Source organism: Pleurodeles waltl, chromosome 1_1 (assembly GCF_031143425.1).
Source record: "Pleurodeles waltl isolate 20211129_DDA chromosome 1_1, aPleWal1.hap1.20221129, whole genome shotgun sequence".
NCBI classification, from domain to species: Eukaryota; Metazoa; Chordata; class Amphibia; order Caudata; family Salamandridae; genus Pleurodeles; species Pleurodeles waltl.
In genome coordinates this window covers 203,977,708-203,993,972 of record NC_090436.1, presented here as the reverse complement: position 1 = coordinate 203,993,972, position 16,265 = coordinate 203,977,708, and the positions used below count along the sequence as shown (strand labels likewise).

At 44.0% G+C, this 16,265-nt stretch overlaps 1 protein-coding gene across 3 annotated transcripts in view; it reads right to left on the bottom strand.

The window, feature by feature from the left end:
- Nucleotides 1-12,038: 12,038 nt before the first annotated feature.
- Nucleotides 12,039-16,265, bottom strand: part of TTC23L (tetratricopeptide repeat domain 23 like) — an 82,591-nt gene continuing 78,364 nt past the window's right edge. For all 3 annotated transcript variants that reach the window (XM_069220664.1, XM_069220675.1, XM_069220655.1), the window contains one exon: nucleotides 12,039-12,550. In XM_069220664.1, the coding sequence (XP_069076765.1) occupies nucleotides 12,514-12,550 (37 nt within the window). In that variant the 3' untranslated portion in view covers nucleotides 12,039-12,513. The remainder of the gene's footprint in view (nucleotides 12,551-16,265) is intronic.

The window sequence follows — 16,265 nt, the reverse complement described above, 5'->3', positions numbered from 1 at the left end:
GCTGTGTCTGGTCACAGTGGAAAATCCTCATTCTAAGTCCTCTAGATAATGCTGCAGCTGCTTCTCTGTTCCCGTCAGTAGCTCCCTCATTCTAGGTCCTCTAGGCAGTGCTGCAGCTGTGTTCCTGTTCCCAGTGGTAATTCCTCATTCTTAGCCCCCTAGAAAGTGCTGCAGCTGCTTCTCTGGTCCAGTCAGGAATTCCTCCATTCTAAGTCCTCTAGGAAGTGCTGCAGCTGTGTCTCTGTTCCCAGTGGTGATTTCCCCATTCTTAGTCCTCTAGATCAGTGGTTCCCAACCTTTTGACTTCTGTGGACCCCCACTTTATCATTAATGGAACCCAGGGACCCCCACTGAATCATCATTGGAATCCGGGGACCCCCACTGAATCATTACTGGATGATTGGGACCTAATTTGTCAATATTTGTTAATTGTTTTTTTTTTTTTTTTTTTTTTTTTTTTTAGCTGTCGCGGACCCCCTGAGAAGCCTTTGCGGACCCCCAGGGGTCCCAGGACCACAGGTTGGGAACCACTGCTCTAGATAGTGCTGCAGCTGCATCTCTGTTCATATATCAACTACAATCCAAACCAAAACACAAAGGTAAAAGACATTGTCATTTACATCGCCAATAGCTCTAACTCGCACAAATGTGAGACCTATTGCATTGCAAATGCTTGTTGTTTAGCTGGGTGAGGCTGAGGAAGACCTGTGGACACAACATGCATACACAGTTCATTGAGCAATAGCAGTATCGAACTTTAAATATAAGATCTCTGGGAACAGTTTGGGATCAATGACCATTTTATACCCAGGTCCCTATCTCTCATTAGCAACTAATCTTCTAAATTTGTCTGACTTTGCAGGTGGTGTTCCATGCAATGGGGTTATGTTAATTTTATATTTGTGAAGCACTTTAACACAAAAGCTTCATGTCACTGCATTGGCTAAAACAACTTCCCTCCTGTTCTTGTTTTTTTTTTTTTTTGCTTCCTCCCCCTGACACCATTGTTGCTTTCCTCCTTCCTCATCAATCTTTACTCTTTCTCAATGTACTTTGGTCTCCCTCTTGTCCTCTGAACTCTCTCCTTTCTCCATGTTCTTTTGTGGCTCTTCTCTTTCCTGTCCCCTCCAGTACATGCTCTATTCTTAACCATACTCTTTACTCCCTGGTATCTTGCATTCTTATTTTGTGCCATCGCTAATGGCAGCTTTCACCTCTCTTCTTACTCCATGTACTGTTTCGTCTTTCCCCATAGATGATGTAATCCTTCCTTTTCTCTTTCATCTGGAGCTCTCCAAACTGCTGTGAAATGGTGAGCACTACATAGGGTGGGCACCTAGGGAGATCCGGTTATTGGAATTCAAAGACTGAGAACTACAAATTTTGCTTACCAGTTCTGTGAGTGTCTCTGAATCTTCTTGTTGGTTAGATCCTTCCCATCTTACCAGGGAAATTTAATTATTTCCTCCTAAGCTGTGGATACCGGCAATGGATGCCAACCATAGGAGGATAAGAAGCCATAATGAGGAAAGTCAGACTAGAGTCAGTGCCCCTACACAAAGCATAAAACTTCTTCCAAACTAGAAATAAATTGTTACAGTGTGCAAAGCCCTGCTGTTATTTGCTGTTCAGATCATGCAGTTCAGGTTTTAAGAGATAATCGGCCCAATGTCTTACATGAGCCATTTCGGTGGCTCCAGAGGCCCCAGCCTAACCCAGCTGGTGGAACCATTTGGGATCTGGGTGGATGAGAACCTTCTCCTCTGTCAGTGATCCATCTTTCCAGGATGGAGAGAGGGCTAGCAGACAGAGTTGTGTTTTCCCTTCCTCTGTGACCATGTGTTTTTGTCCCCATCCTTTCCTGAAAAGTTGGGCATGCCATAACTGGAGCGGTTTGCCTCCCCACAAAATTGTTTTCTTCTCTGATTCTGCTGTCTCCTATCACGCTCTCCATCTTGGACAGTGGATAGATACTATGAGCTTCCTGTGACCCAAGGGGGCCCTTTATGCATTTCCATCTCTATGCTATGCTGAGCAGGGTAGCTGTCAAAACTGGATAGGAGCAGCTTGTTGTTAACTACTTCAGCAGAAAGCAATTAACTCTCCCTTGATTGTTCCAATCTCCCCTTCTCCCATGAACTTTCCACTATTATTGGTCAATGCCCTACGACGTCTCTTCCTGGAGGTCTGGAAATTGAAAGGCATAGGCTATAATCTTGGGTTGTTCTGCTGATGTAGCTGTCCATTCAGAACTCCAGGAGTCAAAGCACTTTCAAATTGTATGAAAGACATTGGAGGCATTTCAATTCCTGGTGTATGTCTAGGATTATTCAGGCTTCATGCTGGTACGGGTAACATACTGGAATTCCTGAGAGACTGGCAGCTTGCGCTATCTATGTTATGTAGCCAATGTGCTGTCATCAGAGTGATCGGAGGAGCTAGTTTATGACAAGCTCTATAGTATGTGCTCCGGTCCCTTCATGGGATTTGCCTCTAGGCTTAGTGTGCTACAGGAGAACCCTTTTAAACATCTGATTTCAGGGCGCGTATAATTTATTACTTTAAAGATCTTTTCAATGACCATTTCCTCAGGTCCTTAAATGGGGAAAACAGGGACTCCTCTTTCTCATGAACGTTTTATTAGATCCTTTGAAGATAAGGTGGTGTTAAGACCTTACCAGTGTTTTGTGCATAAAGTGGTCTTTTCATCTTACACAGAGATTTACGGCCTCGTGTACGAAGCCCTTTTGTAATTTAAAGTCTACAAATCACACAATCACAGGGTTTGCAACCAAGAAGGGCTTTGATTTATGTACAAAAGCCCTTTTATAATCCTTTCCGAACTGCGAATGGGAAGGTTGTCCACCTCCTATTTCTGATTCAAAAGGAATGTATCAAAGGTGTATTACAGCATACTGTTGCAAACCAATGATTAGTTATGACCCCGACCCACCCCCAAGTTGAGTGCTAATTGATTCACAAAAGGGGAAGGGATCCTTTTGGTACCCCTTCCCCTGAGTGGCCCTTGAGACCACTGATTGCTCTCCTTGACGTTTTGCAAAATGGAAAACTTTTTTTTTTTGTGTAAATGGGCACTGGTTCCTTTAAGAAACATGGGCTGCTTTTAAGTTTTCCTTTAGGAATGCAACCATATGAATTGATGGAATGGTCTGCTGTGGTTTGCACGCCACCATTCCTGTGAATGCAGCCAATCGAGGTTGCAAATTGACACCTATCTATTTGTCTAATTAGGCAGGTTATTCTGCGACATCTTTTTATGTGAACCATGTAGATGTATCTTTGATGTGCATGGCCTCAAGCAAACCTCTAGGCTAGATAGGTGAACAGATGGCTGCAAAGAGCTTACTACGGAATGACGCTTTTGCCTACAAACAGGAAGTCATTCAGATTGTAGATCATTCTCACCGACTGGAGTCTTTGGGAGCATGCACCTTTAACATGGTGCCAAGTGTTGGTGTTGAAAAGAGGGAGACTTTTGGTCCATAGCCAAACACGCCAAGTCTAGTTGCTCAGTGGACCAATGCACCTTTTGTATAGTATTTTTCCTCATGGTTAGTTTCAAATCTCAGCAAGCCCACTCAGCCTTTCATCCGTCTGAAGGCAATAAAATGAGAAACATTGACTTGTGTAAAACAATATAGATTTGATATCTCTCAATAACACCATGGGACCCTTCAAATGTGAATGCACGCTCTGCATATAATGCCTTTTAAGGTAATGCTGCATTATGGTTGGGCCTTGTGGGGAGTTCACATGCTAACTTTGGAAAGTGGTGGCAGGTATTAGACGTTTCCATTGCCTTTCAACTATGCCCGTTTGGGACCCTCCCACCATGAAACGGATGCAGCTGCCTTCTGGGTGAGCCATAACAGAATCCCACATTACCTGCACATCCTACATAGGGGTCATGTGCTAGGCCTCCAAAATGTTGACGTGGGTAGTTGGAACAGTGTGTGACCCCTGGTGTGCTGACCAGCAAATGCCCACTGTCGTCAGTACACCGCAATGAATGTTGTTGCTGCTGCCTCTGCTCTAAATGATAGTTTCAGCTCTTGCCCCTAAAGGCATAGTGCAGGACCTGGCTATGACGTAGGACAGTAGTTATTCTGTGCAGTGAAGTACTGATGCACCTACTCCCCCAAAGCATTGTTGCTGTGCCAAGGGCCATCCCCAAATTGCAAATATCCTGTCTCCTCAAAGAGTGTCACTGAGTCTGCCCCATGAAGGATCTGTTTCTTCAGTGGGACAATAAAGGGCTGTGATGCAGCCCCCTCACCTGTGTTGTATTGTATGTATATATATATATATATATATATATATATATATATATATATGTGTTCGATGGCATGTGTAGCTGCAGATACACATGCTGTGCATTATCCTGCCATCTAGTATTGGGCTCGGAGTGTTACAAGTTGTTTTTCTTCGAAGAAGTCTTTTCGAGTCACGAGACCGAGGGACTCCTCCCTTTCGGCTCCATTGCGCAGGGGCGTTGACTCCATCTTAGATTGTTTTCTTTCTGCCATCGGGTTCGGACGTGTTCCTCTTCGCTCCGTATTTCGGTTCGGAAAAGTTAGTTAGCTATCGGAAAATTCGACGGTATTGTTTGCGCTCGGTATCGGGTTAGTGCTAGCACATCGACACCAAAGAAAGAAGCGCCCCGGCGGCCCTTCCGGGCTTCCACTCCTCGGCGGGGCGTGGTCGGCCCGACCGCGTCCATCTTCAAACCTCATGGACCGGACCCCCTTCCGCATCTGCTCCAACTGCCACGCAAAGTATCCTTATACAGACCAACACTTGGTCTGTAATCTGTGTTTGTCTCCCGAACACAAAGAGGATTCTTGCGAGGCCTGCCGGGCATTTCGATCCAAGAAAACACTGCGGGATCGAAGAGCTCGAAGGCTCCAGATGGCATCGACACCGACCGAGCACATCGACGTCGAAGAAGAGGAGAGATTCTCCATTCGAGATTCGGACTTGGACGAGTCTGAGAGTGAGCAGCCGAAGATGCAACAAACTGTGAGTAAACCAGCCCCGGGGAAAACTCACGCCAAAATTATGAAGGCCAAGGGGACGCCACTGCCAACAGGCCATGGCTTAACCCGAAAACACGGTGACCAAACATCCGCACCGAAAAAGGCCTCACAGCAGCCGAAGACATCCGACTCCGGTCGAGATACCGGCTCCGAACAGACTTGGCACCGAGAGGAGTTCGGCACCCCGAAAGTCAAAAAGGTTTCCTCGGAGCCGAAAAAGACTGTCAAAAAGATTTCGGTGCAGAAACATGCAGCCTCGGAACCGAAACAAAGCTCCTATACAGAGGAACAAGGCCTTACCACACAACTACAAGGTCACAGATTTGAACAAGAACCGGGCATGGGAGAGCCAGACCATACCCAGAGGAGGCTCCATATACAAAAAGACACGGGGAGAATCAGAACTCTTCCAATAAAGATGAAGCGGAAGCTCACATTCCAAGAGGCGGAAATGCAGCCAAAAGTGAAAGTGGCTAAAGAAAAAACACCACCACAGTTTTCGCCACAACAATCGCCACCGCATTCACCACATCTGTCCCCGGTAGCAACACCCCCAATGATGCAGTCACCAACACACACAGGGATGAGTCAAGATGACCCGGATGCATGGGATTTGTATGATGCACCGGTCTCAGACAATAGTCCTGATTGCTACCCGGCAAGGCCTTCGCCACCTGAGGACAGTACTGCATACATGCAGGTGGTTTCCAGGGCAGCTACATTTCATAATGTAGCATTGCATGCAGAGCCCATAGAAGATGACTTTTTGTTCAACACCCTGTCATCTACGCACAGCCAATACCAAAGCTTGTCAATGCTGCCAGGCATGTTAAAACACGCCAAACAGGTGTTTCAGGACCCAGTCAAAGACAGAGCCATCACGCCTAGGGTGGTGAAGAAATATAAACCTCCCCCTACTGACCTTGTATACATCACACAACAGTTAACTCCTGATTCGGTGGTAGAAGGAGCAGCCTGGAAAAGGGCAAACTCACAAACTTCTGGAGATGCACCACCGCCCGACAAAGAAAGTCGGAAATTCGATGCAGCTGGCAAAAGGGTGGCAGGCAGCCAATCAATGGCGAATTGCCAATTCTCAAGCTCTACTGGCAAGATACGACAGGGCACATTGGGATGAAATGCAACATCTCATTCAACACCTTACCAAAGAGTTCCAGAAACGTGCCCAACAGGTTGTCGAGGAGGGCCTATCGCCAACAACCAAATAAGGTCGGCTATGGACTCAGCAGACACGGCGGCCAGGACAGTAAACGCGGCGGTAACCATTCGGAGACACGCATGGCTACGGACCTCCGGATTCAAGCCAGAAATTCAGCAGGCTGTGCTGAATATGCCTTTCAATGAACAACAATTATTTGGGCCGGAGGTGGATACGGCAATAGAAAAACTGAAAAAAGACACGGACACGGCCAAAGCCATGGGCGCGCTCTACTCCTCACATAGCAGAGGCACTTTTAGGAAGCCGCACTATAGAGGGGGGTTTCGTGCCCAAACCACAGAGCCTTCCACCTCACAAGTCAGACCCACATATCAGGGCCAATATCAGAGAGGAGGGTTTCGAGGACAATATAGGGGTGGACAGTTCCCTAAACCAAGAGGGAAATTCCAGAGCCCAAAACCCCCACAAACGAAACAGTGACTTCAATGTCACAAACCCCCACCACACAACACCAGTCGGGGGGGAATTACAGAATATTACCACAACTGGGAACACATAACTACGGACACGTTGGTCCTAGCCATTATCCAACATGGTTATTGCATAGAATTCCTACATTTGCCACCAGATGTGCCTCCAAGAGCACACAATATGTCCAAACAACACTTAGACCTGTTACAACTAGAAGTCCAAGCATTGTTACAAAAACAAGCAATAGAACTAGTACCAAATCATCAAAGAGGAACAGGTGTATACTCCCTGTATTTCCTAATTCCAAAGAAAGACAAAACACTGAGACCTATATTAGACCTCAGAACACTGAATCTTTACATCAAATCAGATCACTTTCACATGGTGACACTTCAAGACGTGATTCCCTTGCTCAAACAACAGGACTACATGTCAACATTGGATCTCAAGGATGCTTATTTCCACATATCCATACATCCTTCACACAGGAAATACTTAAGGTTTGTAATCCAAGGCGTGCATTACCAATTAAAAGTATTGCCATTCGGCATAACAACAGCCCCAAGGGTATTCACAAAATGCCTCGCAGTAGTAGCCGCTCACATCAGGAGACAGCACATGCACGTATTCCCTTACTTAGACGATTGGTTAATAAAAACCAGCACTCAACAACAGTGTCTTCTACAGACAAAGTACGTCATAGAAACCCTACACAAACTAGGGTTCTCTCTAAACTACCAAAAATCACATCTACAACCGTGTCAAATACAACAATACTTAGGAGCAACAATCAACACACAAAAAGGGATTGCCACTCCAAATCCACAAAGGGTACAAGCCTTCCAAAATGTGATATTAAACATGTACCCAAACCAACACTATCAAGTGAGGTTTGTAATGAAACTCCTAGGCATGATGTCTTCATGCATAGCCATTGTCCTAAACGCAAGACTACACATGCGGCCCTTACAACAGTGCCTAGCAACACAATGGACACAAGCACAGGGTCAACTTCAAGATCTAGTGTTGACAGACCGCCAAACACACCTCTCGCTTCAATGGTGGAATCCTATGAATTTAAACCAAGGGTGGCCATTCCAAGACCCAGTGCCTCAATACGTGATCGCAACAGATGCTTCCATGATGGGGTGGGGAGCACACCTCAAACAGCACAGTATGCAGGGACAATGGGACGTTCAACAAAAGCAACTGCATATCAATCATTTAGAACTGTTAGCAGTGTTTCTAGCATTGAAAGCATTTCAACCGCTAATAGCCCACAAACACATTCTTGTCAAAACAGACAACATGACAACAATGTATTACCTAAACAAACAAGGAGGGACACACTCATCACAACTGTGTCTCTTAGCACAAAAGATTTGGCATTGGGCGATTCACAATCACATTCGCCTAATAGCACAGTACATCCCAGGGATTAAAAACCAGTTAGCCGACAATCTCAGTCGAGATCACCAACAAACACACAAATGGGAAATTCATCCCCAGATACTACAAACTTACTTTCGACGCTGGGGAACACCATAAATAGACCTATTTGCAACAAAAGAAAACGCAAAATGCCAAAACTTTGCGTCCAGGTATCCACACCCTCAGTCCAAGGGCAATGCGTTATGGATGAGTTGGTCTGGGATATTTGCTTACACTTTTCCCCCTCTCCCACTCCTTCCTTATCTAATAAACAAATTGAGTCAAAACAAACTCAAACTAATACTAATAGCACCAACCTGGGCCCGTCAGCCATGGTATACAACACTACTAGACCTGTCGGTAGTACCTCAAACTACCAAACAGACCAAATCTGTTAACTCAACACGAACAACAGATCAGACACCCAAATCCAGCAGCGCTCAATCTAGCAATCTGGTTCCTGAAGTCTTAGAATTTGGCCATTTAGACCTTACACAAGAATGTATGGAGGTCATTAAACAAGCTAGAAAACCTACTACAAGACATTGTTACGCAAACAAATGGAAAAGATTTGTTTATTACTGCCATAATAATCAAATTCAACCACTACATGCTTCCGCCAAAAACATTGTAGGCTACTTATTACACTTACAAAAATCTAAACTAGCATTTTCTTCTATTAAAATACATCTCACAGCAATATCTGCTTACCTGCAGATTACACATTCAGCATCACTATTTAGAATCCCAGTCATCAAAGCATTTATGGAGGGTTTAAAAAGAATCATACCCCCGAGAACACCACCTGTTCCCTTGTGGAACCTCAATATTGTATTAACACGACTCATGGGTCCACCATCTGAACCCATGCACTCTTGTAAGATGCAATACTTAACCTGGAAAGTAGCCTTCCTAATAGCTATCACATCTCTTAGAAGAGTAAGTGAAATACAAGCATTTACTATACAAGAACCCTTTATACATATACATAAACATAAAGTGGTTCTCCGTACAAATCCCAAATTCTTACCAAAAGCTATATCACCATTCCACCTAAACCAAACAGTGGAACTCCCAGTTTTCTTTCCACAACCAGACTCAGTAGCTGAAAGAGCCTTACACACGTTAGACATTAAAAGAGCACTAATGTATTACATTGATAGAACAAAACAGTTTCGCAAAACAAAACAATTGTTTATAGCCTTCCAAAAACCTCATGCAGGGAATCCAATATCCAAACAAGGCATTGCCAGATGGATAGTGAAATGTATTCAAACCTGCTATATTAAAGCAAAAAGAGACCTACCTATTACGCCAAAGGCGCACTCCACTAGGAAGAAAGGCGCCACAAAGGCCTTTCTAGGAAATATACCTATGACAGAAATCTGTAAGGCAGCCACATTGTCTACGCCTCATACATTCACAAAACATTACTGAGTAGATGTGTTAACAACACAACAAGCCACAGTAGGACAGGCTGTATTACGAACATTATTTCAGACAACTTCAACTCCTACAGGCTAAGCCACCGCTTTTGGGGAGATAACTGCTCACTAGTCTATGCACAGCATGTGTATCTGCAGCTACACATGCCATCGAACGGAAAATGTCACTTACCCAGTGTACATCTGTTCGTGGCATGAGACGCTGCAGATTCCCATGCACCCTCCCGCCTCCCCGGGAGCCTGTAGCCGTTATAAGTTGGATTAAATTTGTAAATATATACTATTTTTTAGACACATTGGGGGTCATTCTAACCCTGGCGGTCCAAGACCGCCAGGGCTAAAATGACGGGGGCACCGCCAACAGGCTGGCTGTGCCCCGCTGGGCATTCTGACCGCGGCGGTTTGACCACGGTCAGAAGTGGAAAACCGGCGGTTTCCCGCCGGTTTTCCGCTGCCCATTTGAATCCTCCATGGCGGCGCAGCTCACTGCGCCGCCATGGGGATTCTGACAGCCCATACCGCCATCCTGTTCCTGCCGGTTCGCCCGCCAGGAACAGGATGGCGGTATGGGTTGTCGTGGGGCCCCTGGGGGCCCCTGCAGTGCCCATGCCAATGGCATGGGCACTGCAGGGGCCCCCGTAACAGGGCCCCACAAAGAATTTCACTGTCTGCATTGCAGACAGTGAAATTCACGACGGGTGCCACTGCACCCGTCGCACCTTCCCACTCCGCCGGCTCCATTCGGAGCCGGCGTCCTCGTGGGAAGGTAGTTTTGCACTGGGCTGGCGGGCGGCCTTTTGGCGGTCGCCCGCCAGCCCAGTGCAAAACCCAGAATACCCTCAGCGGTCTTCCGACCGCGGAGCGGTATTTTGGAGGGGGAAGTCTGGCGGGCGGCCTCCGCCGCCCGCCAGACTTAGAATCACCCCCATTATGTACATGCATACTTACTCCATTGCATGGGCACCTTTACAATATACACAACTCCTACCTCACCCTCTGCGGGGAAAACAATCTAAGATGGAGTCAACGCCCATGCGCAATGGAGCCGAAAGGGAGGAGTCCCTCGGTCTCGTGACTCGAAAAGACTTCTTCGAAGAAAAACAACTTGTAACACTCCGAGCCCAACACTAGATGGCAGGATAATGCACAGCATGTGAATCTGCAGCGTCTCATGCCACGAACAGATGTACACTGGGTAAGTGACATTTTCCATATATATATATATATATATATATATATAAAATGCATAAAAGGTTCCTGAGTGGGGAAAGAACCTGGCTGTCGTCCACGCCAACCGCTGCCAGGCCGGGGTCGCTTGGAAATAAACTTAATTACAAAACTGAAGAAGCTGCGTACCTCGAGTTTGTCATCCCGACTTATTAACCTTCTACCCCATTACCACCATTTCTGTATCTGTCTCCCCTGCCATGCTTGTTTCTGGTGAGTGAGGTAAATGGATGGCTTACCTATGTCATGTTTGCTTCAACTGCTCACCCTTGGATCCCATGTACTTCAGCCGCTCCTCTATGACTCTCCGCTGGGAGGAGATGCTTTGATCGTTTTGAGGTTGCTGAACCTCTGATTTGTATGCCTCCATTCCATCTGAATCTATCTGTGATAGTCGTGTGTGTACCTAAGTGATGCAGGGTCTTGTTCTTGGCACTTCTTGGGTGTGATGTCTGATGCCATTCCATAGGTGTCTACTCAGTTTAGGACAGTCTCTCCTGGACTCCCTATTTTAGGCCAGGCAAGCCAGCATTCCTGTCTGCAAGATGTATTGCTACCAGTGCTTTTATGTACACTCAGAGCGGGTTTTGGCTCCATCCAGAGAAGTATTACTGTTTCACTGCACCTTGCAGTGACTGTCCCGAGTAAGGCTGTGCTATGTCTCCCAGCAGCTTGGTGTCACCAGAGGCATTCTGACGATACCGTACATTTGAACTGAAGTCTGTGTAATAATTGTTTATGCATTCTCCCGTGAACTTGATATCTCTCGGCCAGCAATGGCATTTGTTTTATTTTACGTACATCTGCTTAACTGAGGTTTCAACCCATTACCCTCATTCTAAGGAAAATAAGAACGGTACTAAGAAAATATCCTCATGCTTTCTTTCAGAACACTACCTTATGCTCCTAAGCGATTTGTTTACAGAGCTCCACAAATACCAGAAGTGAATGCTGCCTTCTCAATTCCATTATAATAAATAATGCAATGCCTCTTGAAACCTTGCCGTCTGTTTTTCATTCTGGTATATATCGCACTTCATACTCTCAAAATAAAAATATTCAACTGGAGGAAAATAATAATTTTACATCCACAAGTTCTGCACTGTAAATGAGATCCCATCATTTATATTCAACAATGTATGTTTCCTTTTTAAAAGTTCAAAATCTGCCATTAACATAAATACAATCCCCCTCTCTCCCCCACACCGCCCCCCTCAACCCCTAAAAAATGTTGCTTTTGAAAACGTGGGTTTTTCTCATTGTTGCAGGTGCCAGTTGAAGTCCTGGGCCCACCTTCATAAATTGATCCAAAAGTGAACCATCCAGTGAAGGACTGGTACTGGAGGCACCCTCCCACTATGTATCCCTATGGGGAGATATCCACAGAAGGGGCATGCGTGTTGTGCACCGCTGCAGCCATGCGTTGTGTTGGTTACTGTGGGAAATCAACACATTTCTCCTTGTTTCAGCATGTTTCCAGTAGGTGTTAGGTTTTGATGCTAAGACCATTGAGGATGGTAGTAGTAGTTTGTAGATTGGGATTTCCGTCAACATTTATGGATGCTGGTGTTAATATGCTCCAAGTACCGCCCACTTCGCCCAAAGTAGTGCACAGCGGTTTTTGTACCAGCATGAATCTTTAGTAAATTTAGACCCTGGTATCTGTTTATTGTCCCTGGTGATGATGCTCTTTTTGTTTCTTCTACCTGGTTTTGTTGCCTGCGCCGGTGCTTGCAGACCTACAAGAAACAAATCACAGCGTCTGGCTTGAATCTTTACATGAAACAGGTAGCTTTACTTCAGTTATCAACTCTCGACAAAAAATATACGAAATGCAGGCTGAATGCTATGTCTGTCATAAAGTACAGACATATCAAGTTCTTAAGAAGACATCCAGTATGAAGGATGACTAGGTCAAGTCTAACAGTATTAGTTAGTGTTCAGTTGGATTCTCATGGTAACAATACTAAATGGGCTGCAATGGATTGTTCGACTTGAACTATATACATTGTGAATGAAAGTCAGCTGCAGATAAATATTTCCTCGCTTAATCTTTTCTTTAAAAGATTAAAAAAAACATTCTAAAGTGACTATAGATGTCGGGTGAGGGAATGCAGAGCAGGACACACTCACCAGTGTCATCTCGGACATGATCAAATTTCCAGTTTTCACCACAGCTATATAAAGTATAACTAAGCCATAAGAAAATATATGGATCTAAAAGAGAGTAAAGTAAGAAATCCCAAGACCTAGTCAAAATACTAAATTATGAAATGTGATGGATGGTAATATTAAAGGCACAGTTATGGGGAATATTTAGGATATACACTCCTTGAAGGCTTCTATTGCAATTATTGTATCATTCTAAATTACAGCGGCAGAACCGAAAGATGAGTTTGCTGATAGCAAAACTCTGTAAAACTAATTTAAAGATGGAATTTAATGATTTACAATTTTTAGAGTCTGTTAGAAATGTGTGTGGTTCTACAATATGACTGATAAAACTAATTTGAATTAAAAAAACCTAAAATACTGTATCATGTGCATTTGAAATCAAGGCATGGAAGAGCAAAGAAAATCTTTTCTTTTCACCCAAAGAACCAGTCTTTATTTGTGGCTGTTGTAAAGTCCTGTGAACCACCTTCTGGTAGCCGCAGAGCACTTTTGGGATAAGATACAAGGATGTGGGGGAATGTATGTATGCTTTAGTATTTCTATGCAGCGAGCCTAGCAAGGAAGCAACTGAGCATTGTTCGTTACATGTGGGTTTGGGAGATTATCTTCACGAAGGGATTACACAAATGTACTTCAGATTTTTAAGGACAGGGAGGTTAAATAATTTGTTCAGAATCACATGATGTAGAGTCAAGCGCCAAACCTGGAATGGAAACATTGGTCTGGAGGTTCCAGACTAGGGAGCTGTGGCCCCTAAGCGACTTCTCAGAGTCTTCGACTGATTACCTGCAGTCAGTCAACAGTGTTGGATCATTTGCTAATACTGGGCACATGTCTATGCAGACTGATAAAAAGATGGTCAGCCTCGGAGAACAGTCAACAAAGTGTCAGAGACAAAGGTGACCCAAGAACATGATCAGTAGCCAGGTTTAGATGTCTTAACTGGCAAGGTCTTTGTGACAGAAGAAAACTAGGAGGCATGCACAGTGGAGTGTGCTTATCATACATCTACTTAAAGAGGTGAGTTTTTAGCAACCTCCTGAATTTGAGAGTCAGTTTCAAGTCTTTAATGGAGTGGAATGTAAAAGAGATGTGCCTTGCCCATGGCCGGTCCTTTTCTCAGAGTCCTTAGCTGTTAGACAATAATTTAGGATTGAAAAACCTTAATCATCTTGTTGGAAGATACTCGATGAATAATTTGGTCAGGTAGTTCCGTGAGGTGCTTCATAACCCTTAGTAGATGAGAAATAAGGATTTTATTTTTGCTCTCTCAATTACTGAGAGTCACTGGAGGGATTTCGGACAAGATGATAAGTGCTCTTGTGGTCTTGTCATTTTAGGCCTAAAAGGAAGTGAGCAGCATGGTTTTGGACTACGAGTTTGGAAATTGAGTTGTTGGAAGGGTTCCTACAGATGTTACTGCAGTAATCAAGATAACAGCGGTAAGGATTAATGCATTGCTGGAGAGATGCAAAGGAGTCATAACAAACCCCTTAGCAAATGTAAGTGGTGGCACCATTTTCTGGGGTTTAGAGGGTGAGATCACTGTCAAACAAAACACTAAAGTTGAGAGCTTTTACAACGTAGTTGAGGGCACCAAGGGGCCCTGTGAAAGGCAGAGGGACTGTATTAACAGGCTCTAATAGCTGGATTTCCATATTCTCAGCGTTCAGGCATAATAGTTTTACTGCTCCAGTAGTAGACTTTTTAAAAAGCAGTATTACCTGTTTAGTGATGTATGCATGTATATGAAAACTTTGACGTTATAAAAATCGAAAAACAATTTAAGCATGCCAGGAGTTTCTTATATTGCCACAATGATTTGTGTGAACTCAAAAAGGATGGGTAGAACAGACAGGAGATATTGGGTAAGGCTACTCCTAACAAGAGGCAGTAGAAGAGATGGTATTTTGTTGGTGAAGATGTATGAGACGTTATTGCAAAGATCATATTAGGACATCTGGAGAAAATGTACCAATATATGTCTGCAAAAAGTAGTTTCAATTTGCAACCAGTCCTTTTGCAACTAGTACTGAACTTTGTGACCTGACCAATGTACTAGTAGGTTGGTTGGCAAACTTCTGAATCAGAGCGGGTCACAGTCTGACCTATCTCATTAATATTCATAATGTGGGTCACACATTTCTACAAGTAAAACGGGATGAATCCAAAGGGGGCCCCTTCTCTTCTGCGAATGCTACCTTCCCAGACTGGGAGTCAGTAATGTTTCAATTAATACATCTGGTACCCATTCAGTATTTGAAAGTGACACCCATAAAGGGCCCCTTCCAAATACCAAATTGGTATTGATCTGCAATCCAGTTTGGCGGTCGGTAAAACTTTAGCGAATACTAAAATGGGATTAGTACATGGTCAAAAACATTTTTACCGGTGCAAACTCTGAGTTGGAGTTTTTGTGACTGCAAAAATGTTCAATACATCTGTCCCCAGGAAACACTGTTAACTCTGAGTCACTGTGCCTCTATATTCAAAGCAGTTATTAACTTAAATTTTTTGGCGATGTGGGACTGCAATTATTCCTATTTGGCTCTAGTGCAAGCTGATTCTTCTATAATGCATCCTGAATGCAGAAGAATTAGACAATAGGTTTGATTTATTCCAACATTTTCCAGTGCTTTGCCGTGACGTTTCAGTTGGCAGAAGTTATCAGTAAGCCATTTATTGATCCTTCGTGGATTTGGCTTGTTGCTGGAGAAAACGCCAAAGGAAGTGTTGTTGCTTTCCTTTCGAAATGTGGTAGTCGTTCCTAAGGTATCTCCAAAAAGCTAACCAAATTAATCAAGAAATAAGTGAAGACCTCCGAATAAAGTTGATTCAGGTTCCTCTGATACGGATTGACCTGAAATGCATATTTTTTTCTTTTTACAGACATTACTTTAAATGCAGATGTTTGTTAAATTGTGCTCACAGCAGTATAGCTAATGGTAACCAGATGGGGTTTAGGAATAAGAGAAAAGAAAATGAAACCTAGCGTGTCAATTTCTTTAAGAGTATGAATTGGATGCATCGACAACAGATATTTAATTCACAAAGTAAATAAATTTTTTTCCCTAGAAAGTATATGTTGACTGAGATCAAGAAGGTCAGAAACCAAGATAATGATGATTTTTTCGATGGATAGTAGATCACTGCACTGGAAAAGCATGTACTTGAACAAGTGATAAATTGAGTTCACAGGTTCTTGAAGGATTCAAAACATAGCCCACTGATCTCTTTCACGGACGTTCAGTTCTGAAAAACAGGCAAACCCTGCCTCCT